The 27,622-nt window shown below is 36.1% G+C and overlaps 1 protein-coding gene across 2 annotated transcripts; it reads right to left on the bottom strand.

The window, feature by feature from the left end:
* Positions 1 to 976: 976 nt before the first annotated feature.
* On the bottom strand, positions 977 to 27,526 carry LOC124540690 (heterogeneous nuclear ribonucleoprotein U-like protein 2). 2 transcript variants are annotated; one of them, XM_047118360.1, is made up of 28 exons: positions 27,243 to 27,526; positions 25,493 to 25,623; positions 24,816 to 25,078; positions 24,162 to 24,220; positions 23,693 to 23,868; positions 21,582 to 21,716; positions 20,545 to 20,652; positions 20,101 to 20,182; positions 19,499 to 19,635; positions 18,399 to 18,504; positions 16,653 to 16,765; positions 15,500 to 15,657; positions 14,535 to 14,724; positions 14,250 to 14,441; positions 12,926 to 13,037; positions 12,323 to 12,401; positions 11,372 to 11,492; positions 10,023 to 10,145; positions 8,945 to 9,073; positions 8,393 to 8,561; positions 8,081 to 8,320; positions 7,617 to 7,785; positions 7,008 to 7,258; positions 6,161 to 6,252; positions 5,044 to 5,155; positions 4,199 to 4,401; positions 2,643 to 2,720; positions 977 to 1,793 (listed from the first exon to the last, which is right to left on the bottom strand). In XM_047118360.1, exons 1-28 carry the CDS (start codon positions 27,370 to 27,372, stop codon positions 1,731 to 1,733), a joined length of 3,921 nt encoding a protein of 1,306 aa, XP_046974316.1. In that variant the 5' UTR covers positions 27,373 to 27,526; the 3' UTR covers positions 977 to 1,730. The 2 variants fall into 2 exon arrangements, with proteins under 2 accessions (XP_046974316.1, XP_046974318.1); XM_047118362.1 differs by lacking the exon at positions 20,545 to 20,652.
* Between the last annotated feature and the right edge of the window lie 96 nt (positions 27,527 to 27,622).

Raw genomic sequence — 27,622 nt, 5'->3', positions numbered from 1 at the left:
ATTCAGAGGGTTGACGGTAAAGGGAAAAAGTTTCCTGGTGTCTCAGTTGGTATGAGGATCCCTCAGGGATCAATTCTTGGACCTTTTCTATTACTCTTATACATAAATGATTTACCCTTGGGAACAAATATGATATATTATTGTTGGAGATGATGTTCTTTGGTTTTTAAAATTAATAGAAAACCGGTACACAGTATGACGATGTAAACAATGCTATCTATGATATAATACACTGGTTTAGCGGGAATAACAAATAAAAAAAACTGTAAAATTTAGTACACCAAATGTGCAAAATGTTAAAGCTGATGACTTGGTGATCAATATGGGGATTCGATGGATCCGATTGAATCAACTGAATTTCTTAATTTTGAACTTGGAACAGAAGTTCTGTCTGTTCTGTCATTTTTGATCAAAACGTTAGTTTATTTACCGATATTGATATGGTTCGCTTTGTATATTTCAGTTACTTTCCCAGTATAATGTCCTACGGTTTTATGCTTTAGGGTAACACAGCCGCTATTCATACTATATTTACGCTGCAGAAATGGGTGGGTGGTACCTACCCAAGCGGGCTTGCACAAAGCCCTACCACCAAGTAAACTAGCTAACCAAACATTCTAGAAATCTCCTTATCTCCAAGCTCTAAATCAGATCTGCTCTATATTTACGTTCCGTGAAACTCCATCCATTTTCCATGGACGGATTTGTGATCAAAAAAGCAGGTTAAGTTATGAATATTAAAACTATATTAGTTGCAGCAAATGTTGATATTGGTACTTCAGGAATCTGCATATTGTAAACAAATCAATAAAAATTTAATGTTTTATTTAATATCATTTGGACGACTCATCAAATTGTTCATAATTATATACTATATAGATGGAATCAGGGTTTTACATACATTTATATTTGGTTGCAGTTCCTCGGTTTGAACTAGGAGACGTTCAAACACCAATGGTAGAAATAAAATAACAAGTGACTTATTACTATTTATTTATGAAAATTAAATCATTTTAAAGACATTCAACCTAATCCGAAGTAAACTAAATGTTTGTACACACATACTCCACTCCACTCGCGCGGTTACCTCGGTAACGCAGTCGTAAACAATTAAACCTTACTACGACTAACTAGGGATCAAAATGCTTCAGGTTACCTAGTTTACAAAACTTGTATAACAGTTCCATATATTTAAAAGATACAGAATGTGATATTTACAGTGTAATCGTATTTTCATACCAAACATTGTTTATAATTGTAGTTCAACAATAAAACGTACAATCGTGGCGAGTGCAAGATTCAATATAAAAATACTTCCTCAATTTGATTTCATCATTCTCACGACGTGTTCAAACTAACTAAGCTACTTAACTTTACGCTGACCCGGTTACAGACGAGGGCACACGGTATTAACAAATATACAACGAAATAATTTCTTTGCAACTGTCGCCGTTATATATTATATTATCTATTACATTTTATTTTATAAACAATATTCTATTTTAGAATAATATCGTCGCCTTAGCCTACGAGTTAATATGTGAACGTTCGTCAGCCGAGTGATACTTCGTCTCCGGGGGAGACATATTCACTATATTAAACTAATTCGAATAATTCCAAATTATAATTTGAAACAACAAAACAGTGGGTACTTTAATTCAGTCACTTCCATAAGTATTTCACGCAGTGGAGGCGAGAAGTTCCCTCGAGTGTGGGTCGGCCGGGTCGAGTCACTTCTTCTCGACGGCTGCGTTTGTTGCGTTTGTGTTGCCCGTGTTCGCGCCGCCGTAGTTCTGCAACGAAACGCATCGTCAGGAAAACACACAACACGACACAACAGCCTGTATATTTCCCACTGCTGGGCTAAAGGCCTCCTCTCCCTTCGAGGAGAAGGTTTTGTAAGATATTCCACCACGCTGTTTCAATGCTAGTTGGTGAAATACACATGTGGCAGAATTGCTATGAAATTTGTCACATGCAGGTTTCCTCACGATGTTTCCTTCACCGCTGAGCACGAGATGAATTATAAAGACAAATTAAGCACATGAATCAGCGGTGCTTGCCTGGGTTTGAACCCGCAATCATCGGTTAAGATGCACGCGTTCTAACCACTGGGCCATCTCGACTCTCACGACACAATAGCCTGTATATATCCCGCGGCCGGGCTAAGGCCTCCTCTCCGTTTGAGGAGACGGTTTGAAACATATTCCACCACGCTGTTTCAATGCGAGTTGGTGGAATGCACGTGTGACAGAATTTCGATGAAATTTGTCACATGCAGGTTTCCTCCAGATTTTTTCCTTAACAACCGAGCACGAGATGAATTATAAACAAAAATTAAGCACATGAATACTCAGATGTGCTTGTCTGTTTGTGGTTTGAACCTCAGTTAGTTCCGCTCTTTTTGCTATCTATAAAAAGTCGCAGCTTTAAGAACAAGACACACATACATGGATAACACACTCATTATATAACGGTATGTTTTGCTTCAAATCTATCGAATCACACGAAAGATACACAGGGGTTCTGAACGAAACCAACCTTTAGAGCCGAGAAATAAAATGACTACGTTAATAAAGTTACTAAGACTCTGAGGAGTTATCGCGCTTTCGCCAGCCATAATAACATGAAGATATTCGTACCTGATAGAATTGTGCCCAGGCTTGTGCCGCGTCGGCGGCATTCGTGTTGGTTTGCGGGTTCCCTTGCTGTTGCTGATACTGTAACAACATTATACATTCAATCACATCGAAATAACAAGTAACAGCCTGTAAATTTCCCACTGCTGAGATAAGACCTCTTCTTCCATTAAGGAGAGGGTTTGGAACATATTCCACCACGCTGTTCCAATGCGGGTTGGTGGAATGCACATGTGGCAGAATTTCCATGAAATTAGACACATTCAGGTTTCCTCACGATGTTTTCCTTCACCGCCGAGCACGAGATGAATTATAAACACAAATTAAGCACATATATATAGAGGTGCTTGCTTGGGTTTGAACCCGCAATCATCGATTAAGATGCACGCGTTCTAACCACTGGGCCATCTCGGCTCTCGGAAATAACAAGAATAACCAGAAACTCCACAGAAATTTGTACTTGGTAACAAACTTTATCGTTTCTTGTACAACTTTAGAAATAGCGCGCACTGGCAACTTTTGTCACGGTGACTCAATCAAAATCAAAATAAACTTTATTCAAGTAGGCTTTTATAAGCACTTTTGAATCGTCAATTTACAATTAAGTTTCGTCACTCTTGTCAAATCCGTGAATATGTACAGATGCAGACACAAATGCCACCCAATTGTCACGTCGTAACGTGCGCGCACCTCCATACATATTCATGAACAAGAGTGACGAAACAGTCACCGTGACAAAAGTTACCAGTGCGCGCTAGTTCTTATTGTACATTATATAACACTAATGGTAAATGTATAAAGGCTTTTAATAAACTAAACTAAATGATTAACTAACTAACTTTGAATGAGCACAGTGCTGTTTTAGACCCTTTTGGAGACTCATCAAACAAGTTTCACAAAAAAATATTGTCAAAATTGTCAGCTAACTAATTTTTTTTTTGTATGTTATTATTTTACTATTATTGTTAATTCTTGTCATTTTTAATTAACCTTGATTTACTAACAATTAATTATTTGTAAGTTCGTCATCTCCGACTGTATCTTTGCAAGTGGTATTCACCTTAATAGGTAATGCATTTAGTTTTAAGTTGTATTAAAATTGTATATAGTACGACACAACTTAGATGTCGCATCGGCAAAATTCGTAAAACCGATCACATCCGAATTGAGTACGCTATCCCAAATTATCAATATTTATTTCTCACGCGAATATAATCTTTGCACAAACGTAATAACTTGTAATATCGTATGACCTAATATATTCGTCAATTTGACGCGTCGATTTACATGCACTTGCTTTCTCTGACGCGTGAATCTATAGCGACGAATAGCGTCGAATGGCGCGATAGGGAGCTATTTCTATTGGTTGTGTAAATCAGCAGTAATCGGTTTTATTTTCATTCCATTGCATTTTCCGATGCTACATCTAATTTGTGTCTTACTATACCTTTGTAATGTATTTACCACTGGTGAATCTTAAATAAATAAATAAATAAATTAACTGCAACTCGACCAATAAGAATGCAACTCGACCAATAACAATCGGTATGTGTACAAACCCCTTGCCAGCCTTGCTGTTGTTGCCACTGTTGCCACTGGTACCACTGCTGTGCCGAGTAGCCTCCCCACTGGCCCTGTTGCCCCTGTTGCTGTTGCTGTTGCTGCTGTTGCTGTTGCTGTTGCTGAGGCTGCTGCTTGCCACCAGCGCCCTGAACCTGTTGCTGGTTGCCCCAGTTATTCCAGTTATTCCAATTGCCCCAGCCTGTTTTGAACAATTACATGTTATTAAATTGGAATAATAATGTCATAATGGCGAACATGGTTTGATCGAAATTTATAAGTTTCTAATCTATTCGAGCATAATACTTTTCGTGTAGTTAACTAATTCGGGCATGATTCATGTAGTTTTATTTAATATCTGTGCTCAGATGTGAAGCAACCTCTACCAAATGGGTATCCAACGTAAGAACCATACTGTTCTTTCATGGTAGAATAAGTTTCACAAAGAGATTTTTCCAAGTGACAAACCTTTACAAGCTGTTTCTTTTTTTGCACCACGAACCTTAGGAGCTAAGATGTAACGTCTCTTGTGCCTGTAATTACACCGGCTCATTCACCCTTCCAACACACCCTTCCAAACAATAGTAAGTATTGTTGTTTGGCGGTCGAATGTTTCAGTAGGTGGTACCTACCTAGACGGACTTACACTAAGCCTGCCATCATAAGTGGTTGACCACTTAAGACAAATAATTAAATAAGATTACTTTCATCAGACCTACTTAAGGAATTCGCATTCTTGCATTTATTACAATATGTGATCTATGTGCTGTAGTGACCACATAGGTTCCCAACCTTTGTAGGCACAAAGTTTAGCACAATTATAACACAGCACACACACACATACCTTGGTTCTGATTGTTCCAGTTGCCCCAACCTCCCCAGCCGCCGGCCCATTGGTTCCAGCCTTGCTGTTGATTCTGGTTCTGGTTTTGATTCTGAGGTTGATTTTGATTATCCTAGAAATATTCATATAATTCATTATAATATACCTTATTTTAAAAATTACGATGTGGCTCGGCTTTATTTAAATAGCCCATAGTACATGCAAAATCATCTCTATTGATGATGATTATAATCTCTATAATTATTAATTATTTTCTGTTTATATGATATTACTTTTTATTTAATGTATTAGATTTTTTTTTTTTTAATTGTAATTTACTTGCTCGCATTATTCTATGTATTATTTAATTGTGGAAACTTTATTGGTCAATGATTTATATTTTATGTTTTTTTTTTTTTTTAATTATGTTAATTTGTACTGTTTGTTTCCCGAATAAAATAAAAATAAAAATAAAATAAAAATAAAAAATAAAAATGATAATGTCCTTATCAGTTTTCAACACAACGGCTATTCTCAAAGGCGGCATCAATCTATCTGTGCAGGACATATTTTAGTGCACAAGTTTGAATGTGCACACATAATTGCACTTTATAATTTCTCACTCATAACTATAATACTAGCATAAAGAGTCCCAGCACAACCCACGAAGGGTTTTATACGTCCTTAGCCGAGGTTTGAACCAAGGACATAGAGGGTCTACAGCCTTATATGCTGCCAACTAGAGTTGTGTCATGAGTCAATTTTGATTATATTAGTACTTAAACGCCTAATACAATTTCGAGGAAGAATATAATCTTCTAAGAACGATCTTCCAAATTATTTCACTAGCAATCCACCCCAGCTTCGCACGGTTGCAATGCTGATACTAAATATACTACAGAATGTCTTATAACATTCACAGTTTATTAGACATTAGAAAATAAAAACCACTAAATCTGATCTGTATATTTCACTATATTGTGCATGTATTATACATATAAACCTTCCTCTTGAATAAATCTATCTATTAAAGATCTAAGCATACACAGGGACAGATAGCGGTAAGCGACTTTGCTTGCGAGATACAATCATACTGATATGTTTAAGGATTCATTATCATTGTGTGGTATATGTATACCTGTCTGCTGACTTGCTGTGCGGGTCGCGGGCCACGGGGCTGCTGCTGCGAGCCTCGCTGCCATGAACCGGAGCCTTGGTTGGCGCCTCCCCCTGTGACATACATTTTTGTTAAATTTATTTTTATAGGTTTTATTAAAATATTACCGACGTCTTTGTGACCGAATTTAGGCAACGGTGATGAATCTCGAGCAAGCAATGTAGCGTCGAATTTATTTAATAGTGCCAAGAAGTGTGCAGTTATGTACGCCACTTAACCTTCTTTTAGTGTTAGTGCTTACATAATGCACTAATGTATCCTGCATAAGTAGTATTTGTTCTCTAAATATCAAAACAACTTGCTAGATTGTTAATACATTTAACAATCTAGCTTAACAATTTAACCATATTACTCCAGTGGAAGAAATCCTAAAATGTATATAAATATAGCGTTTGAAAAAATCGTGTGAAATATACTAATGTATAATTATATAATCATACATAAATATCACATACACCATCTTATATCAAACATTACATACATTACTCTGATTCTAATGTAAGTAGCTAAAGCACTTGTGTTATGGAAATCAGAAGTAACGACGGTACCACAAACACCCAGACCCAAGACCACATAGAAAACTAATGGTTATCTACATCGAGTCGGCCGGGAATCGAACCCGGGAACTCGGAGTTTCGTACCCATGAAAACCAGTGTACACACCACTCGATCATGGTTTGGGTAAACAAATACCAGAAATAAGGTTTATTTTTAAGTGGATTCGATGGATAGAAATAGCTAACGCTTGGTTATATCAAAAACATACAGTACCTAAAGTAATATGAGTAATTATATTATAAGTAATTACCTTGGGGAGGTCCTTGTCTTTTGTCATTCTGATGAGGTGGTCCTCTGTTTTGATTTCTGTTGTCACGTTGAAACCGGTCGCCTCCCGGTGGACCTCTAGCTCCCGGCCCCCCTAGCCCTGGACCACCGGGGCCCGCGGGACCCCCTGGTCCACCAGGACCCCCAGGACCTCCAGGACCACGGTCCTGGCGAGGTCCGCCTGGACCACCACGGCCTCCACGGAAACTATCTCTGTCACGACCAAATTCGTTCCTGAAAGAATTTTAATAAATGTTTCATTGCTTTTTTGAAGTAAGTTAAAATTTTAATTTCATATATTTTGTTTTTTAGGCGTTTTAATGTTTTAATGTCTTCTAAAGCAGAGATCGTCATGATTATGCTACGTACTATATTAAACGGTACAAACATGTTATTGAAAGAAAGAAATTTATTATTCCTGATGACATGTTGAAACTATTAGGACGTTTAATGTTATTCTATTACATTAATATAGTTTCATTTGCTACCAACACCTGCTTTACTTCTTTTGTTTTATTGATTAAGTTGCCATTTAAAAATAATGTATGCAATTAATAAAACGGTCGGATTATCAAAGAGTGCTGAAGCTCACCGTGGCGGGGGCGGCGCCCACCCTCTGTCGAAGCGCGTAGGGCCGGGCCCCATGCCGCCACCTCGGTCGCGACCACCCCGGCGACCCCCTCGTCCACCGGAACCTCCGTGACCACCTCCCTGGCCGCTCGCTGGGCCCCACCGACTGCCGCCACCGCCCCACCTGTCCTCTATTCGAGAGTAATACAATAAACGTTAGTAGGGTGTACGTATGGGCGGCATGCGGGGCGTGAGGTACACTGACCGCGGTCTTCGAGAGTAATATACATGAGTAGGGTGTACGTATGGGCGGCATGCGGGGCGTGAGGTACACTGACCGCGGTCTTCGAGAGTAATATACATGAGTAGGGTGTACGTATGGGCGGCATGCGGGGCGTGAGGTACACTGACCGCGGTCTTCGAGAGTAATATACATGAGTAGGGCGCTCGTATGAGTACACATGTCGGGGCGTGAGGTACACTCACCGCGGTCGCGCGGGTGGTCGCGTCGGCGCTCGCGGCGGTCGCGGTCGGGCGAGCGCGCGCGCTTGGCGGGCGGCGCGTCGCGCGAGGCGGAGCGCGATCGCTTGTCCTTGTCGCGCACGGCGCCGGCGGCGGCGGCCTCGCGGTGGTAGGCCTCGACGACCTCGCGCGCCTCGGCCTCGCCCAGCTCGGCGTAGAGCACGTCGTCGAGCCAGGCGCCGCGCTCGGGCAGGCTGAAGTTGGCTGCGGACAGAGGGGGCGGGTGAGCGCGCTTGGCGGGGCGGGCGGGGCGGCGTCGCGGGGGCGGGCGCGAACCTTTCATGTCCAGCGCGGCGGGGTCGGGCACCTCCTTGCCGTCGGCGGCCTCGCGGGTGGCGGCGCGCGTGCGCTGCGTTTTCTCGTCGGCGACCAGCACGACGGCCACCCGGCGGTAGCCCTCGAACTCCCTTAGCTTGCGCCGCTGCGCCGACGGGTACACGTTGGTCTGCGCGTGCGCGTGCGCACAAAACGGGCGGTTATACACTGGCGCGCCGGGCAGACGACACCTCCGACAAGCTCAATAGAGATCCGAACGCGGTCACGAGACGCCGGCTACTTACGTGCGCTGCAGCGGCGGCCCGGGGACACCTAGACCGGTGTGCACTAAAGTAACAAAACAAAACGGAGACGCGGTAGCGTCGGCGCGACTACGGGCACACTTCGCCAACTTCCGGAGTCCAACTATTGCCTCGTGATTCGTCGTAAATGGTCATTTACGACTCATGGTTTGTTGCGGATATTGTTAGCGATCTCGATTGGTCCTGAGCGAAGTGCACTGCCCGGGAAGAGATACATCGATAAGTAAATAAGTAAGTAGTTTCGTCTCACCTGATCGAGTATAAAATTCCTGCGCCTTCCCTTGGCGATTTCCAACATTTTAATGACGCACTTGGCGCACTTAGAGACCATGGCGTCCCACTTGCCCTCGTAGCTGGAGCGGAAGGGCTTACAGTCCACCTAAGATTGACACAGCATACAGTCACACGTGCCCGAATCACGAGCTCAACTTAGCCTAGGCTTATCCTAATATTAATATAATGCAGGCGTATCGATACCAGGGACAATCCGTGATGTAAGGACTCGAATCTACGTCCTCTTCTTGCGTCGAGCCACTGGTATCTTTTTAATACACGGACCACGTGGGTCGGATAATTTTTTTTTTAATAACGCTTTTGATAGCAAATGTTGCTCATATTCACCCTGTTGAAAACACAGACTAACATTAGTATTGAATGCATAGATGGAGCTGAGTCACTCACTTTTCGATATATTTTTGGTATATTTGTTTGCAAACCTCATGGCTGAAAGAAAAATACATTATTTTTTTGTTTTTTGCGTGTATGTATGTATATGTGTGTGTGTATGTGTATTTATTGGAATTCAAAAGTTGTAACTGTCATAACGACTTTTTTAATAAGATTTCTTTTCATTTCATTTCATAAAATATTTCGACAGAAAACGTAAAAAAAAGACATTCACAACATTCATAATTGGCAAATATAAAAAAAATACTTACAAAACTAAAAATAAAGTTAAGCTAAAACTTTAAATTTAAAAATTCGTGTAGTATCCTAATAATTCATTCCATGTTCATTTGTTGATTAAACCATATTACTATCGCCCAATAAACAAGCTCATAAATACTATCATACTTACTTTCACAATCTTTAAAATAATGTCGAAATATTTTAGAGTGGGATTCATAAAAAAAAAAAAACGATTAAGAATTGTCAAGTTTTGAATTTCCAAGTTAGTGCATTATGTGGAATGTGTGTGTGTGAGGTGTCATCCAAAACTACAGCTTTGTGAGTATTTCATGTGTACTTGTTTCTGTATTTGTTTATTCAGAGTGCGTAAAGTGTGCACGCATGTGCGTGCGTGCGTGTCTGCGTGCGTGCGCGCTTACCTTCATCCGCTCGAACAGCGCCCCGGTGGAGAGAATGTTGTACCGGCGCTCGGGATGCTCGGCGCAGTGCTTCTTGGCCCAGAATGTCTTCCCGGAACCCGGCAGACCGACCATCAGGATGACCTAGGAAAACATACGCATATATAATAAGATACCGGAAAATATAACCAATTTACCATTTACAAAATTTAAATATATTATTAAGACTAAATCAATAAATAAATCATACTATTCATTAAAAGAGTACTTTTTAGAAAGAAACGCCTGGAGTTAGGCTCGGGTTCCATCGTAGGACGCTAATTACTGTCAATAACAGCATTGTAAATGTGTTTATTTGAAAAGAGCAACTATGCGAGTTTCTTGCCGTTTCTTCTCGCTAGAAGCTGCTTTCCGAAACGGTGGTAGTATTTGATTATTGACGATTCAAAAACGCTTCATTGTGAAGTTTAGTTGAATAAAATTGATTTGATTTGATCATCTGTTACAGGAACTGTCACCTCGCCAAAAATAATCGATAAGATTAAACGGTTATATTTTTTTTTTGTGGTATAGGTTGGCGGACGAGCATATGGGCCACCTGATGGTAAGTGGTCACCATCGCCCATAGACATTAACGCTGTAAGAATTATTAACCAAACCTTACATCGTCAATGCGCCACCAACCTTGGGAACTGAGATGTTATGTCCCTTGTGCCTGTAGTTACACTGGCTCACTCACCCTTCAGACCGGAACACAACAATACTGAATACTGTTGTTTGGCTGTAGAATAACTGATGTGTGGGTGGTACCTACCCAGACGGGCTTGCACAAAGCCCTACCACCGAGTGAATAATAATAATAACAATTTATTAACACCCAAGAAAAAATGTACACAATTTTGTTATCTAAACACAATGCTTATTATCTAAATCTAAGGTTATTACATTAGCATCTTTTGTATTTGACCTCTGACTCTAAAACTAATATGAATTGTGATATTAGAGTCAGCGATTCCTCAAGAATAAATTGCACACTAGATTTTTTAGAAACGGAATAAATAAATAATAAATATAAATAAATATGAGACAACATCACATACATTACTCTGATCCCAATGTAAGTAGCTAAAGCACTTGTGTTATGGAAAATCAGAAGTAACGAAGGTACCACAAACACCCAGACCCAAGACAACATAGAAAACTTATGGTAATCTACATCGACTCGGCCGGGAATCGAACCCGGGACCTCAGAGTGGCGTACCCATGAAAACCGGTGTACACACCACTCGACCACGGAGGTCGTCAAAAATGCTTTTAAAAGTGTTAGTAAAAAGAAAAGAATTCCACCAAGTGAATTCCGTGGGGCTCACCTCGCAGTCGGCGAGGCTTGCGGGGCGGCGCGGGCCGGGCGTAGGGCTCGCGTGCCCCAGCAGCGAGTAACCGGGCAGCATGCACACCTCCGCACCATCCAATTCCTCCTCCACCGTGTACCTGCCGGGGCAACGCACCCTTAGCTATGGCTACTCGCTAGCCCTCCCCGTATCATTGCCGTAAAAAGTAAAGTATAGTACGACACAACTTAGATGTCGCATCGGCAAAATTCGTAAAACCGATCACATCCGAATTGAGTACGCTATCTCAAATTATCAATATTTATTTCTCACGCGAATATGATCTTTGCACAAACGTAATAACTTGTAATATCATATGACCTAATATATTCGTCAATTTGACGCGTCGATTTACATGCACTTGCTTTCTCTGACGCGTGAATCTATAGCGACGAATAGCGTCGAATGGCGCGATAGGGAGCTATTTCTATTGGTTGTGTAAGTCGGCAGTAATCGGTTTTATTTTCATTCCATTTCATTTTCCGATGCTACATCTAATTTGTGTCTTACTATAACAGCCTGTAAATTTCCCACTGCTGATATAAGGACTCCTCTTCCATTAAGGAGAGGGTTTTGGAACATATTCCACCACGCTGTTCAAATGCGGGTTGGTGGTATGCACATGTGACAGAATTTCGATGAAATTAGACACATGCAGGTTTCCTCACGATGTTCTCCTTCACCGCCGAGCACGAGATGAATTAAAAACACAATTAAGCACATATATATATAGCGGTGCTTGCCTGGGTTTGAACCCGCAATCATCGGTTAAGATGCACGCGTTCTAACCACTGGGCCATCTCAGCTCACTGGGCCATCTCAGCTCATTGCCGTGTATGCTGCAATCTCGGGTATGGCGACACTTATATATTCACTGACCACGCGGTGGTAGCTCGGTATGGCGACACTGACCACACGGTGGTAGCTCACCTGATGACGAACTTTATCCTCTTGTCTAGCACGTGGCCGGTTAGCACCTGTTCCTCTGTGATTTCCTTGACGTCTTCCGCTGAAAACGAAAATAATAATCATAAGTGTGTTGTAATTAACAGTTTGCACAGTATCATAAATATTAAGTAAAAAATCATTTAAAACATCTACTCAGTTTACTAGCCCAGTATATAGTATCACCTATACAAGAAATGTAACATATCCTCTCAGAAGAATTATATTTAGTGTTTTAAACTTCAATTACTATATAAAACTATTCTTACAAGAACTCAAACAGGACCGAACGGAATCACATAAATACGGCAGAACGCTTAGTAACGGTTTAATGTTCGATTGTCTGTCGGTCGAGTCTGTTTGTATCGGTCGTGGTATTTACTGTTCTTACATACGTACACACTAACTAACCGTCTATGTATTGAAATATTCTTGTAACTGATTAAAGTTATGTAGTGATGGTAATTGTGTTCAATTATAAATAAATAAAGAACTGAAAAGTATAGATTAGTCATTTGTGTTATATTATTTTTTTATTTAATTAATCATAGGGTTTGTTAGACTATTATTATATAATCACACACTCACTCGGTTCCTCTTTAACCTCGCCGCTGTCTTTATCGACGGGCGTTTTCTCTTCCGTCTCCATTGGTTCACTTTTTACTTCTACAGGTGGATCATCTTGTTTTTCGCCATTTTCCTTGTAAAGATAAGATAAAACTTTTAAGTTAATATCATTAGTCCATTAGTTTCATGTTACAATATAATTATAGTAGCGGCACGCTATGATGGCCGTTTTGACGTTTGCCCGCTCATGAAGTTTCGTATTTAATAAATAATTACATCAAAGGAAATTGTTGTTCTTTATTGTCAAATGTGACGTGACGTTAGTCATAAAATTTATCGAATGTGATTTCTAAACTACAAATGTTAGGGTACCGCGAAGATAACTATTTTCTTTTGGTTTCTTTTTTGTATCAATATATTTCTTTTATATAATGTGTTTAAAAAGTTATTCATTCTAATTCCAATTTTTGATTTAAATTGATTTCGTTCGATTATATTACTTAAACTTATTTTATATTTTTTTTATTAAACCTTTTTAATCAGATACTACTTGCAACAAAAACTTGAATTAAATTATGTACTTGCATAAAAACAAAGATTTGAATATATTATATCGATAATAAATTTACATTTCACATCACTTTTTTAATGTATCAAAACGGCCATCGTATCTTGCCGCTAGAATAGTTATTGATAATGAACAAAAATATTAACCCTTCCTTATATTGTCAATGCATCAACGTTGGGAACTAAGTTGTTAAGTCACCTGTGTTACGGGTACACTGATCCTTCGCCCTTTACAAACTTTCAAGTTAAACAACAATACCAAGTATTATTTTTTAACAGTTGAATATGTGGGGATTGGATGTTACCACTCACACAAGACCCTATCACCAAGTCTATTAAGTCTATTATCAGTTGTACCATACAAACATGGTGCAATTCGATTTAACTACTTACATTTTATTTAATCTTACTTCCAATGAACCAATAAGAATCAATATGAATCCATAATGAATATCATCAATTCGTTTCATCTCGACCGTCAATCAAAGGTTTCTTTATACTTATTGTCATTTTGATTTAATACTTAAATCAAATTAACATATTTTCACAAATTTGGATTTAAGTGATATTAATTTTCCTTGCTGTTTTTTATTAGGAGGCAGCTTCACAATCTAAGTTATAGTATTATTGATAATTACAAAGTCTACGATATTGTCTATCAAATTGGCTAAGAATATTATGTATTAGTTGTCTTCGGTCTAAATAATATAATAAGTTTAACCTTTTGCTTTGTGCACATTAATGGGTTATTAGTTCTATTTTGCTCTAAGTCTCTTACCTTTGGCTCTTCCATCTTCTCTTCCTCTTTCGCTGCTTCTTGCACGTCATTTTCCATTTCCTCCTCTTTGTCCTTTTCCTTATCTTGTTTATCTTTATCTTCCTTTTCTTCGTCAACCTCCATACTATTATCTTTGTCTCTCTTGTCTTGAGCTGCTTTCTCTTTCCTCTCTTTCTCTAGTCTTTCTCTTTCCTTTAAGATAAAAATAGAATATTATATTTATTTTACTTTATTCAATTTAAATGAATTAATAATCTCCTTAAAAACATTAGTTTTCCAACTCACCTCTCGTTTCTTTTTCTGCCTTTCTTCTCTCTCTTTTTTCTCCCTTTCTCTCCTTTCCCGTTCTCTTCTCGCCGCCTCTTCCTTCTGTTTTTTTATTTCTTCCTCTCGTTTTCGTTTTTCTTCTAGAACTTGTTCTATTGGTATTTCTAACCGTTTCCGTACTATCTTTGTTTTTGTTAACATTGTATATCTACAATCAAAAAAATATTTTAATTAAATATACATGTTTTTCATGGTTCAATTTTAATTACGTGTAATTTAAAAGTACAAAGTATGAAATTTGTTATTTCGCTTGCGATCTTATACGAAACAGTATTCGCACGAGAGTAAATACGAAATATTAATATACCTGCTTCGTATTTGTTATTTGTATTAAAAAAATAACATTTTTAAAACTTTACAGGATTTCAATACGCTTATCAAATCGTTATAATAATTAATTATAGAATAGCTTTAGTACTCTTAGTGTACATGGGCAATGAACTACTTAAGAGAGGGTTCCTGATGAAAGGACTTTTAATCTGATTGGAAAAGAATGGAAGGTTCTTCAAGACTTGCTACCATTTTCAACGTCACACATTAAAATATAAGCACTGATAAATTAACAGCTCATGTAAGATTGTGTACAACAGAAGCAGCCTCAGTTACATGAAAAGGCCTCTGTCATTTCTGACATTATAAAATGTTCTGTCAACCAATACTATGCTATTACTACTATTAAACAAGAGTGGCCCCATTTTATCGGAACACACCAATACAAAGCTATTATTCTAATACACATACACATTCTAAATACACAAGCATAGATACTTTTTTAAACTGTTCAGATCATCATGTCCCTTTCTGACATCATTGACTTAACACTAGAGAGAAAGAGACACATTGCTTCTTGCTTAACTAATCACCCCTAAACAAAACAATATTTGTACATAAAGCCTAGTTAGCATATAAGTTAAAACATTCACCTGTCATATCCAAAGTTGACTTTGTAACAAACATTCTTAGTGAGGATGTGCGGGAACAGAGCTTTGCCTTCAAGCTTTTCCTTGTCAAACTCAAACGCTGTACCGAGTTCAATGCCGTTCAATGTGTAAGATATCTTGCAGGGTGACGATTCTAAATCCTGTAACAACATAAAGTTATTAAGTTTTTGTAAATCAAAAATGTTTTCTGATATATTGATTTTAAAAGGCAGACATTTCTTATTTTGATTATTACTAAAAATATATATGTATTGTATATGAAAAATTGATCCCACTGAGTTTCTTTCGCCGGTTCTTCTCAGGTCTGAGTTGTTAAATTGGTGCTAGATTTTTTGACTCTTAGACATTAAGTACCTTCAACATGCAACCTCATCCAATGGACCCATCCAAATCATTCTTGAAAGATAATAATATTGGTGTACACTGTACACAGATAAGTCTATGTAATACACTAATTAGTTGGGATAAACATACATACTAAACCCAATTAATTAGCAAAAAGATAATCAAATGATGATAATAGGAATGATAAATAGATTAAATAAATATGTTATTCTGCTTGCGATCTTATACACTAAAATAATGCACAAGAGTAAATACAGAACATTAATTTACCTACAAAATGTTTTTGTTACCTAATTATTAAGTAGCAATAATCATATTTTGTAGGAGACTTCTTATACTACTGTAACGAACCATTCAGTGGTCCACTGGAGTCATAGACTTGAGGTGTTTAAATGTCTCAAAAAAAATGATACAACAAACGACCATAAACAAACCAAAGATTATCGATATTTATTATATTGATAGACCAATTAAAGTTGAAACTCGTCTATTTGTCTTGATACAAGCTTTTATAATAACAAATTTAATTTTTACTAGCAACATTAGTGTGTATTTAAATTAGGAGTATTACTTTAAATATCAAATAAACGATAGTAGTTGTTATTTTAAACCACTTTAAACTTAGAACATCCATTTAATCATAAAACTGTCAAGCATAATTTATCTTAGTAACGAGACATACTAATCTTTCTTGACTGACGGACAGACTTGACTAACAGACAGAGATGGAAGATTTTTGACCATCAACTTCCATATTGAATAAAGATAAGACACACTATAGACCACTCACCAAGTATACTCCGAGGACGTCCTTTTCAGAAAACTGCTTCCCGTATTCCTTGAACTCACAGTTGTTGACAATGCGACCCGTACTCTCGTAACCCCAACTCAGTTCACCGTCACCTGTTTCATTTCATATCATATTAATGACATATAGACATATATTCTCTCGTCTTCGTCTCGTAAATTCAAATCGTTTATAAAAAATACATTGGTGAAAAAAGCGTATTATTCGATACAAGATTTTGTAGATGATAAAAAAGCGTGGAATTAATACCTGTTGACTTCCAGGCAGGATATATTAATTTAATAATTGTATTAACTTAAAAATTAACTAACATGACTGTATTTTTTTAAATGTTGAAAAAGAGTAACTACTGAGTTTCTTGCTGGTTCTTCTCGGTAGAATCTACTTTCCGAACCGGTGGTAGCTTCACTTTATTGTTAAATGACGATTCAAAAGTGCTTGTAAAAGCCCACTTGAATAAAGTATACTTTGATTTTGATTAAAGTTATTCATTTCGGGATATTTACAATGTTTTTTATTTTTGTTCGGTGGATCTCGATATTTCGACATTGTCTACGAATGTCTTGTTCACGAGACTCGTGTCACAAAAATAAAAAAAACATGGTAAATATCCCGAAATTAATAACTTTAGTAATAAAAATAACCATGTTAATTTAAAATCTTATATAGACATATAGTCAGGAGGACATATCCTAGTTGTGAACAAGTACAGTCAGAGTAAGAAAACCTTCGTCAGTTTTCAAATTCATTCCTTTATCAAGTCTTAAGCTCTTAGTACCTTTTGAATATAAACATCAAATCATCATCAGCGACGCAACGGTAAGATTATCGCTCATACTGAGCACACGAAAATATCTTAGATCTTAAGGTGACGAACCATTTTTGAATCCGACTGTACATTAGTACAAGTGTTAGTTTATTGACAGACTTGTCAATCTATATAGTGGCAAAAAAATCTCTTGACAATAAAGTTACATATTGTGTTTTTAGAACGAAAAATTCCTAATCTACGATTGGACTATTATCATTTGCAGTTATTTTTATTTTTTTTTATTTTTTTTATTTTATGGTATAGGTTGGCAGACGAGCATATGGGCCACGTGATGGTAAGTGGTCACCATAACCCATAGACAATGACGCTGTAAGAAATATTAACTATTCCTTACATCGTCAATGTGCCACCAACCTTGGGAACTAAGATGTTATGTCCCTTGTGCCTGTAGTTACACTGGCTCACTCACCCTTCAAACCGGAACACAACAATACTGAGTATTGTTATTTGGCGGTAGAATAACTGATGAGTGGGTGGTACCTACCCAGACGGGCTTGCACAAAGCCCTACCACCAAGAGGAAGTTAGTTATCTTCCTTGAAAATAAACAAGTTGCCAAACATGGTAGGCATACAATCTCTTTCCGAACAACTTTATTAGTATTTTCTATATTAATTATGTACAATACATATTAAAATTGATGGAAAACATTGAAAAGTTCAATGTATTTGTATCAAAAAGAATTTTATAATTCCGCTTGCGATCTCATACAGAAATATCCGCACGAGAGTAAATACGAAATATTATTATACCTGCTCAGTTTTCGTTATTCATTAAATAAATAACAAATTTAATACTTTACAGGATTCTGCGAACTTAATAAACTTCATTTCTATTTTTAGTTAATAAAGGATTTTTTTTTACTCATTTTAACATAGTATTTTATGATATTCTTACCGAGATGCAAACTGGAATCATCCGTGGACCAGCCGACCCGCAGTCCGCTCGCTACTGATTCTTTTTCCGTCGTTTCTGTCGTCGTCACTACGGAACCGACACGAACCTGTTGAATAAAAATGGACATTGTAACATAATACTCGAGACATCGACAGCAAGTAATGATGTAAGTTTTAAATCCCTCCCGTAGGACCCTCCGGTCCCTCCATGATAACTATTATAGACACTTGCTCACTACTACCACACCTGGAGCGCAGGCGCACGTCCGTCACGTATAGTACGACACAAATTAGATGTAGCATCGGAAAATGCAATGGAATGAAAATAAAACCGATTACTGCCGACTTACACAAACAATAGAAATAGCTCCCTATCGCGCCATTCGACGCTATTCGTCGCTATAGATTCACACGTCAGAGAAAGCAAGAGCATGTACATCGACGCGTCAAATTGACGAATATATTGGGTCATATGATATTACAAGTTATTACGTTTATGCAAAGATCATATTCGCGTGAGAAATAAATATTGATAATTTGAGGTAGAGTACTCAATTCGGATGTGATCGGTTTTACGAATTTTGCCGATGCGACATCTAAGTTGTGTCGTACTATACGTTGTTTGCAACACTACTCCCTGACAGTCTAGCTACCCCCACCAGTGTGGTACGTGAGACGGTGTATTATATCTACTGTATAGACACAAACACTACACCTCCTATTTACAATAATCGACGGGTCCCAAGAACAAAATCTTATGGAAAAATAAGACAAAATCGACTTTATTGTTAATTATTAATCAGTATAACATTAACTATACGGTAGTGTGTTTTTCTTTTAAATTAAGTGTTTACTTTTTTGAGATAACCAGTAGAACAATACCGTATATGAAAAACATAGTTTTACAAAACTTTAAGCCATCACACTGTAAAGTAGGAATTTGGCAGATACGATTTTGTTCTTGGGACCCGTCGTAATCATTAACCGAAACTAAGATGATGATGATGATGATGATGATGATGATGATGATGATGATGGTGAAGATGATGTATTTTTTTTTAAAGCAAAAGTAATAGAAAATTCGAATGAGGGTAGACTCACCTCGTATACGAGTCGGCCGGCGTCCACGCCGTGCGAGGCCCGCGCGCCCGCCCACGCGTGGGCGAAGGCGCCGTCGCTGAGCGGCACCACGCTGTTGAGCAGCGGTTGCTCCAGGTACTGGTTCAAGTCGCTGTCGTCTGCGAGACACATATTACGAATTTTAAATCGGAACATTACCAAGTTCGTAACTAAAAGCGTTCATCTACCCGCAGATGTAAAACTACCGTCCTACCGTCGAACTACCTACAAAAGCTTAATATATTCAGCCTATACTGAGATGAAACCCTTGCTACCTACACTGTATTCTTTAATTTTTTTTTTCTTCTGTATAATCTATGTTATGTATGTGTGTAGCAAAATAAATGGTTTAAAAGACTCAAAAGAAGTATATCTGGGTATGCAATGAAACAAAAAGTTACAGTCATCTTGTTATATCGGCTAAAACTAGTTTAGCATCTCCTAGTATTAACTTAAAACGAAATCGAGTATCAATTCTAATCATTATTCAAAACATATTTTCAAGTCAACCATGTCTCACTAAATGAAACACGCCGAATTGATTAATGGATAATAAAAAGTTAAAAAGACTCATTCCAACTTACACCAAGATAGCGTGACTTTGTTGTCGTCTAATTCAGGCTCCGGCTTGTGTTCAATCAAATCCTTTTTGTCTTTACTTGGCTCCTACGAGGACAAGAAAAAAACATTAAACACAATAAAAACATATACAGGTATATCGTATATCCGATATATACATATGACATTACTATTCAAGATCATAGCTGAATGGCAACGAAGGCATATTCGGCACTTTGTTGATATAAATAGTCGAGTCAAATATTTTTGCATCTGTACAGATCCTGCCATTGAAATCTACTTTAGACGTAATAAATGCATTAACATATGTTTGGGACGTTTTGACAGCCATATGATTTAAACTTTAAGTCAATTTCGACATATTATTATTATGATAATTGTAACTTGTTTTGTAATTCCGTTTCAATTAATTTAATCGTCGTTAAATATATATTGAAAGCAATATTCACTTCAACAGGAGCTAGCACTTCATTGGTGACTTCTATAGTCTTATAGAAGTTACTCCATCGAGCTTTTTTCTCTTGTTTCCGTTTCAACCGCTGCAATTTAATTGGATCCTGAAACAAGTTAAGATAGCTATACAAAACAAACTTCAGTTTATCATAGACGATCGCGCCATCTATAGATATCTGCTCTAGAGTGTTGTCTATTGTTGATAGCTATCTATGATCCTTTATGTGTGTGAACAGTGGCATGTCAAACTTTAATGAAAATTTGTTTTTTTTATATAAATTTATAATAAGTATTAATATTTATTAAATATTATGCAAGATAATTTCATTAATTTCATATTGGATTTTTAGATAGAAACCCTATTTAATATAAACTGTTTAGTGTTTTGATCAATTTGAAGTATTATTATAAAGAGTTTGTATATTTACATCTGCTAGCATATTTAAGTATTTTTTTCGTATAATCTAGTTATTAAGGTCGATTATACAACTATACTCCTCTTCAACTAAAAAGCTGAACACAATAAATATTAATCCTTTTGTTAAACTATCCCGCAATGGTGCTGTATGATTTTGAGTATAATCATATTATTCATATAGCCTACTCCAATTATAGGACTTAAGAAATACTAAGAACTTTTATATAAAATTTATATAATATTGTTAGTCAAGATGTCGACAAATATGGATATATTAATCAAGAAATATTTGTAGATCATAATATGGCAGAGTTATTAGTCAAATGTCATAATTTAACTACACTTACACTACACATTTAACTTGATAATAAACTAGCCATTCACCATTCGATTGGTATAAGCTATATTACAATACATGTATAATCCGATTGAACCGCTGAGTTTCTTTCGCCGGTTCTTCTCAGGTCAGGGTGTTCCTTTTTCCGAACCGGTGGTAGTGTTTATTTGACAATCAATAAGTAAGTGTAATGCTTTTATATTGAATAAAGGAGTTTGAGTTTGAGTTTTGAGTTTGAACGCAGTGGAACCGCTCGTGTAAGTACAAGTGTGGTTTACCTTGCTGATTTCTTCTAAGCGCTTGGCGTCTTCTTCTGCCTGTTGCTTTTCTCTCTCGAGTCTCTCTTGCTCCTTCTGTATGAGCCTCTCGTTGAGTTGTTCCCATTCTTCCTCTTCTGTCATTTCCCATCTCCGCTGTAATGTAGACAAATTATCTATAATTACTGGGATATTTTAATAATAAATAAATAAATATGAGACAAGAGTCGAGATGGCCCAGTGGTTAGAACGCGTGCATCTTAACCGATGATTGCGGGTTCAAACCCAGGCAAGCACCGCTGATTCATGTGCTTAATTTGTCTTTATAATTCATCTCGTGCTCAGCGGTGAAGGAAAACATCGTGAGGAAACCTGCATGTGACAAATTTCATAGAAATTCTGCCACATGTGTATTCCACCAACCCGCATTGGAACAGCGTGGTGGAATATGTTCCAAACCTTCTCCTCAAAGGGAGAGGAGGCCTTTAGCCCAGCAGTGGGAAATGTACAGGCTGATACTTTACTTCACTTTACTAAATATGAGACAACATCACATACATTACTCTGATTCCAATGTAAGTAGCTAAAGCACTTGTGTTATGGAAAATCAGAAGTGACGATGGTACCACAAACACCCAGACCCAAGACAACATAGAAAACTAATGGTAATCTACATAGACTCGGCCGGGAATCGAACCCGGGACCTCGGAGTGGCGTACCCATGAAAACCGGTGTACACACCACTCGACCACGGAGGTCGTCCTAATAGAAATATACTATTATTTTTTTGCTGACGCACACTAAAAGATCTTTTAAGCGCGCATTTCACTCTTGCACGCCGACAATGTAATGGGGAGACCTTTGTGAGTAAACAAATCTATACGTGCGGTACTTTTATATCGTCTATGCTAAGTACATTGCATTTACAAGTGAACGAACCCCAATATCTAAATTGTTTTATCTCTTCATCTGTTGCAGAGTTCTACATTTTTAATTATCTATTAAACAGATTTGTTATTGTACAAGATAAGTCAATTATATTGTATGAAAAACATGCATATAATTGTTTCAAACACAATATGTAAATCTAAAGGTTTATTATCTTTACTTATTCTCTGAATACAATATATTATATTTTCGTGTATTTAAGCAGCCCATTAATTAAAAAAACCTTTACTATCGTATCTATTCCATATAATATTGTCTGGTATCGATAGATCAAATCGATGATCTAGTGTCGATAGAAGAAATTAATCAATAGATAGAGGTATAAAATAATACTTTTATCAGGAAATTTACATTGCTTCTGTTATACTTTACGTATTAACGAAACGTCCGCAAAAAACGGTCAGGCGTATCATTGTAATACTAATTCAGTATTTATATTAGAAAACTAGAAATTGATTGAAGTATTTTGTTATTGATAGGCTATTTGACTGGTTTTTAAATTATTTAGAAGAGGATAAGGAACCCAGCAAAAGTAGATTTTTTTTATTTCTAGAACATATTTGTCGAACTATATCATTTTAAAAATTCCATATTTAAATAGCGTGCGAAAACGCTACTTGGACAATATGGCGATGCAATGGGGTCGGTTACGTCACTTGCCTGTATTTTCATCTTTATCATCTTTCAAGCAAGTAACTTCATTATAAGTCCGGCCAATCAGAAGCGTTTTGTGTCACGTGACAAACGTTTAAAATAATGCAACTTTATTTATGGATTTTTGAATAAATTAAGTATTATTTTCAACTTTCGTGAATAAATAACCATTTTTAAAATCATAACATATTGACACTATATTTCGCATTGTCAAATAGCCTATTATAATTATTTAATATTCTTGTAATAAAAAAATATTGAAAGTACTTTATTGTTCTTAATAAAATTGTAATTAATTTTGTATCCAATGGTAAAGGAGAACATTGTGAGGTTACCTACATGTTCGAAATGAAACTTTACCCCTATAACTAACTAAGACTTAGTGACTAAGCAGATTAGAGCATGGTGAATTAAACCTTATTGCTCTTCCTCGTGGTAGAGAATCTAAACCCAATAGTGGGCACTTACTGAAATTTTTAACAGTATATTTTCGCGAACTAAATAAAATAGATATTAAAAGGATTCCTTACACTTCGTTCTCTTTCTCCATTGTCACAGTTTTTATCTTTTGCATCATGGTCATCTTCACTTTGGTCCATTTTCTCATCGTCATTCCCTTCGGTCCTTTTAGTCGTCTCAGTTCTTTCAGTGTCTTCGGTTTGTTGATCCGTTTGCTTATCATTTGATTCTTCTTGAGGACTTGGTTCTAAAGAAAAAGGTTTCTTTAAAATATATAATAAAAGTTTCCGATCATATTACCAACAGTAAAAACTAACTTTGATTTAATATTTATTTTAAAACCTTTACAATAAATAAAATAATTTCATTAATTTTCTGTTTGAGTACTAAACCTATTAGTAAGATTACTAAAATTATATATTTTTTTGTGCTATTTATGAAGATATGTACTCACAAGATACATAAAAATTAAAAATTTGTGTTATTTTTGTTTCTATATCTACATAAATGTATTTACTATATTTTTAACAAATAATATACCTTGTTCCTCTTCCTCTGTACCCTCTGCATCTTGTTTGACTTCATCAGGAGAATCACTCCTAAAATAAATATTACAAATTAAAATCAAAACAATTTTAAGGATGTTACCAGTATTACATTAAATGTATCAACACTATTTATATGGACCGATCTTCAAGTTTTTTATAGTCATTTGTAATAAAAATTATCAAAGAGGTTTTTATTTAAAAAAAAATTATCAACTATGTGTCACTTATGTGACAAGAATTAATAAAACGTCAGGTCTTGTTACTGTAACTCAGTTAACATTTAATCATACTATTGATACATAACAATTTCGAAAATAATTATAGTGTCATCATCGAAAACTTTCTGAATTAATTAATGCTAGTAATATGTCTCTTGAAAAAAGCCAACTATAACATTTTGTTTAGAGCCCTTGTATGTGAAAAAACCAAAAGGGTACTCTCTATTCAAACCAATGGGACAGAAAATTTTAAAAACTTAATAACTTTTTACCAATCCAGCTTATCAAGAAGTGTGGTCTAATAAAGCTAGCCTATCATCCAAATTGGAAATCTATATAAAATTCAGTTGACATCTATTAATGAAGCATCAACATCATATACAACTACTATGTTATTTAGTAGTATAATGTTATTCAGTAATACTCACGGGTCATCTATGCTGTAAATATCGTCTTTTGATATTTCTTCCTTTGATTCCACTTCTGGTTCAGGTTTTTCAGTTTGTTGAGGCACTTCAGGTTCTTTGACTGGTTCTGGAACGGGTAGAGGTTCCGGTTCCTTTGCTGGTTCTGGCTCGGGTTCTGGTGGTGGTACCTCTTCCTTTGTCGGTACTTGTGGTACCTCCTTCTTTTTTGGTTCTTCCTCTTTTGGTTCTTCTTCTATTATTTGGGGGGTTTCTTCTCGAGGTAACTGTTGGAGTAAAATCGGTAAATAAGAGTATGTAATTGTAATTACAAATGATGTGTAGAAATAAACAAAAAATTAGTTGTTTATATTAAAAGATATTTCGAAAATGTAAAGATCAATATCCTTTTTAGGAAATATTTATAGTTCTGTCTGACTAGGTACCAACCACTTATCATATATTCTACTGCCAAACAAGTAAAACTTAGTTTTGTTGGTATTGATGAGTGAGTAATCTAGTTTACATACAAGTACATGGAACATTTCACCTTAGTTTCAAAGTTGGCACTAGAATTAAGGCATTAATATTACTTGAATTGCCAATATATATTGTATAGTAAAATCTGGCAGTAACTTACCATCATCGTCATTTGTTATCTATGACTATTTGCAATTTAAAAAAAAGTAAGGATGTATTACCTTGGCGGGAGTGGCGGCCAGTCTAGATGAGGATGACCTGCGAGTAGTTCTCGCGGCCGCAGATCGTCTGGGCGTCGCCGGTTCCTCCACTTCTTCGGATGATGTGTCTAAAATTGATGTATCAGCAAATGCTGAAAATAAACGAAAATAAAATTTATTAATTACAAGTATTCAAACTTTAATTTAACCTTTCAAAATAAGTGCAGCAATTCAGGATGAGACTAATAAATATGCAAAAAGATAAATTATAATACAAAAAAAAAAATTTTGAATTACTATTTATATGAAGATTAAAAAAGTAGTTTAATAAGGGTTAACAGATTATACACAACTTCTATTTCTCACATACATATTTGTATCATTGTACTAAAAAAGAATATTTTATGTAATTAATAGAACAGTAAAAGAATAACAGTACACATAACAAAAATAACTAATACAGTGGTTTTTTAAAAGCATGAACCTAGTTAAGTTGTAATCTTCAGTAAAATAAAAGTATATTTATTGCATTCCTTCCGCTGAACCCATAATACAAAGTATTTCCAATTGTTTAGTCATTGTGACTCAAACAATCTCTATAAGTCTGTAAGTTTGTAAGAACATGTTTAAGCTCAATAGCTTGAACTTTAACAGTAGACTTACCTGAGTAAATCTAATATAGTAGTATGTATAGATATTGTACTTAAAATTGTTGGAACTCAACTATTAGTATTAATAATTAAAACACTTTATGTATGTATGAGCTGGAACACATTATTGTTGCCTAAAATTTAAATCGCTGTGATTCTACAACTTTAAATAAACTATTAGAAATTTAGAATTTTTTGCAATTTGATATAGGGCTTGTGTTGCACAATTATTTTTACACTAAAATGAAATATATATCAATACCCTTGAAATTTTACTTTAAAAGTAATTACCACGCTGTATTACAGACAATATATATAATATATAATAAATAATCATAGAATAGATAATAAATATAGCATTTGGTATAAACCAACATGTTTCAATTTATTAAGTCTTACTCAATTAATATTGTGAAGTTATTTAAACTACATAACTTTAAGCTGAAGAATAAAATAACTAAAATATTTATCTAAGGCTGTTAATAGTAAAATCACATTTAATTGGGACTAGTTCAGATTAATGGAAGTCCCATTAATCTTCAGAGCAATAACAAGCAATGAACATAGAAAACTAATTAAAACTTTAATAAAGTATAGTCGTAGATAAGTCTAAACTTAGCAGTATCTCAAAATGCAATAAATACTTCTTGCTTGAGTTTAATTGAAGTGATATAAAATCCAATAATTCAAAATAAATAAAAATAAACAAAAAGTAAAACGAAATAAATACAGTTAGCGATTAAACAGCATTACAATGTATCCAAGGTTTCATTGAATTTATGTTGATGATACGGCACTCAATAAATGTTTGTGTTTATCAAACTGGAAATTTCTACGAATACGTACTATTAAGTTATTACCAAAATACGCTGTGCATCTTAACAAGATAAAATCTTTGTGTAATTTATACTGCATTTGAAATTAACCGTAAAATTACCAATTAAACCGTTAAATTATTTTTTTTATTTAAAAAAATCATGCAATACGTCATGCGTATAAACATGGCCAAATAAAACATGGTGGAAGCGGCGCTTTACACGTGCTATTGTCAAACCCAAACAACCGTTTTTAGCTTATCATATTTACACAATTTTACGATATTTAGAATATATAGTACTTACTTTTGCCTGATTTAGCTTCTAAAGCCTTCTTTAACCTTTCCACTAAAGCCGGTTTGTTACCCTTAGTATCCAAGCCTAGAGCGCCAAGCTCGGATCTTAGATCCACCACTTTCATCTTAGCTGGATCCATTTTAATTTAAACAAATAGTCACTGCACTACAGTCTACTAATTATAGATCACAATATAATCATATATATTCTTTAAAAACAGTCATTACTCGTAAAAATTAAGAATCACGGAGTGAGCGCCAAGCAAACCAATATGGCGGCGGTGCAATAACTACAGATTACGTCAGTCCTTAAGTTTATGGCAAAGAAATAAAATCATTCAGCCAGTTTGTGTCACAACAAGCATATTTTAACAAAAGCAAAATGATTTC

This window comes from Vanessa cardui, chromosome 26, assembly GCF_905220365.1.
Source record: "Vanessa cardui chromosome 26, ilVanCard2.1, whole genome shotgun sequence".
NCBI classification, from domain to species: Eukaryota; Metazoa; Arthropoda; class Insecta; order Lepidoptera; family Nymphalidae; genus Vanessa; species Vanessa cardui.
The sequence above is the reverse complement of the archived record's forward strand: the minus strand, read 5'-3'. Positions and strand labels throughout refer to the sequence as shown.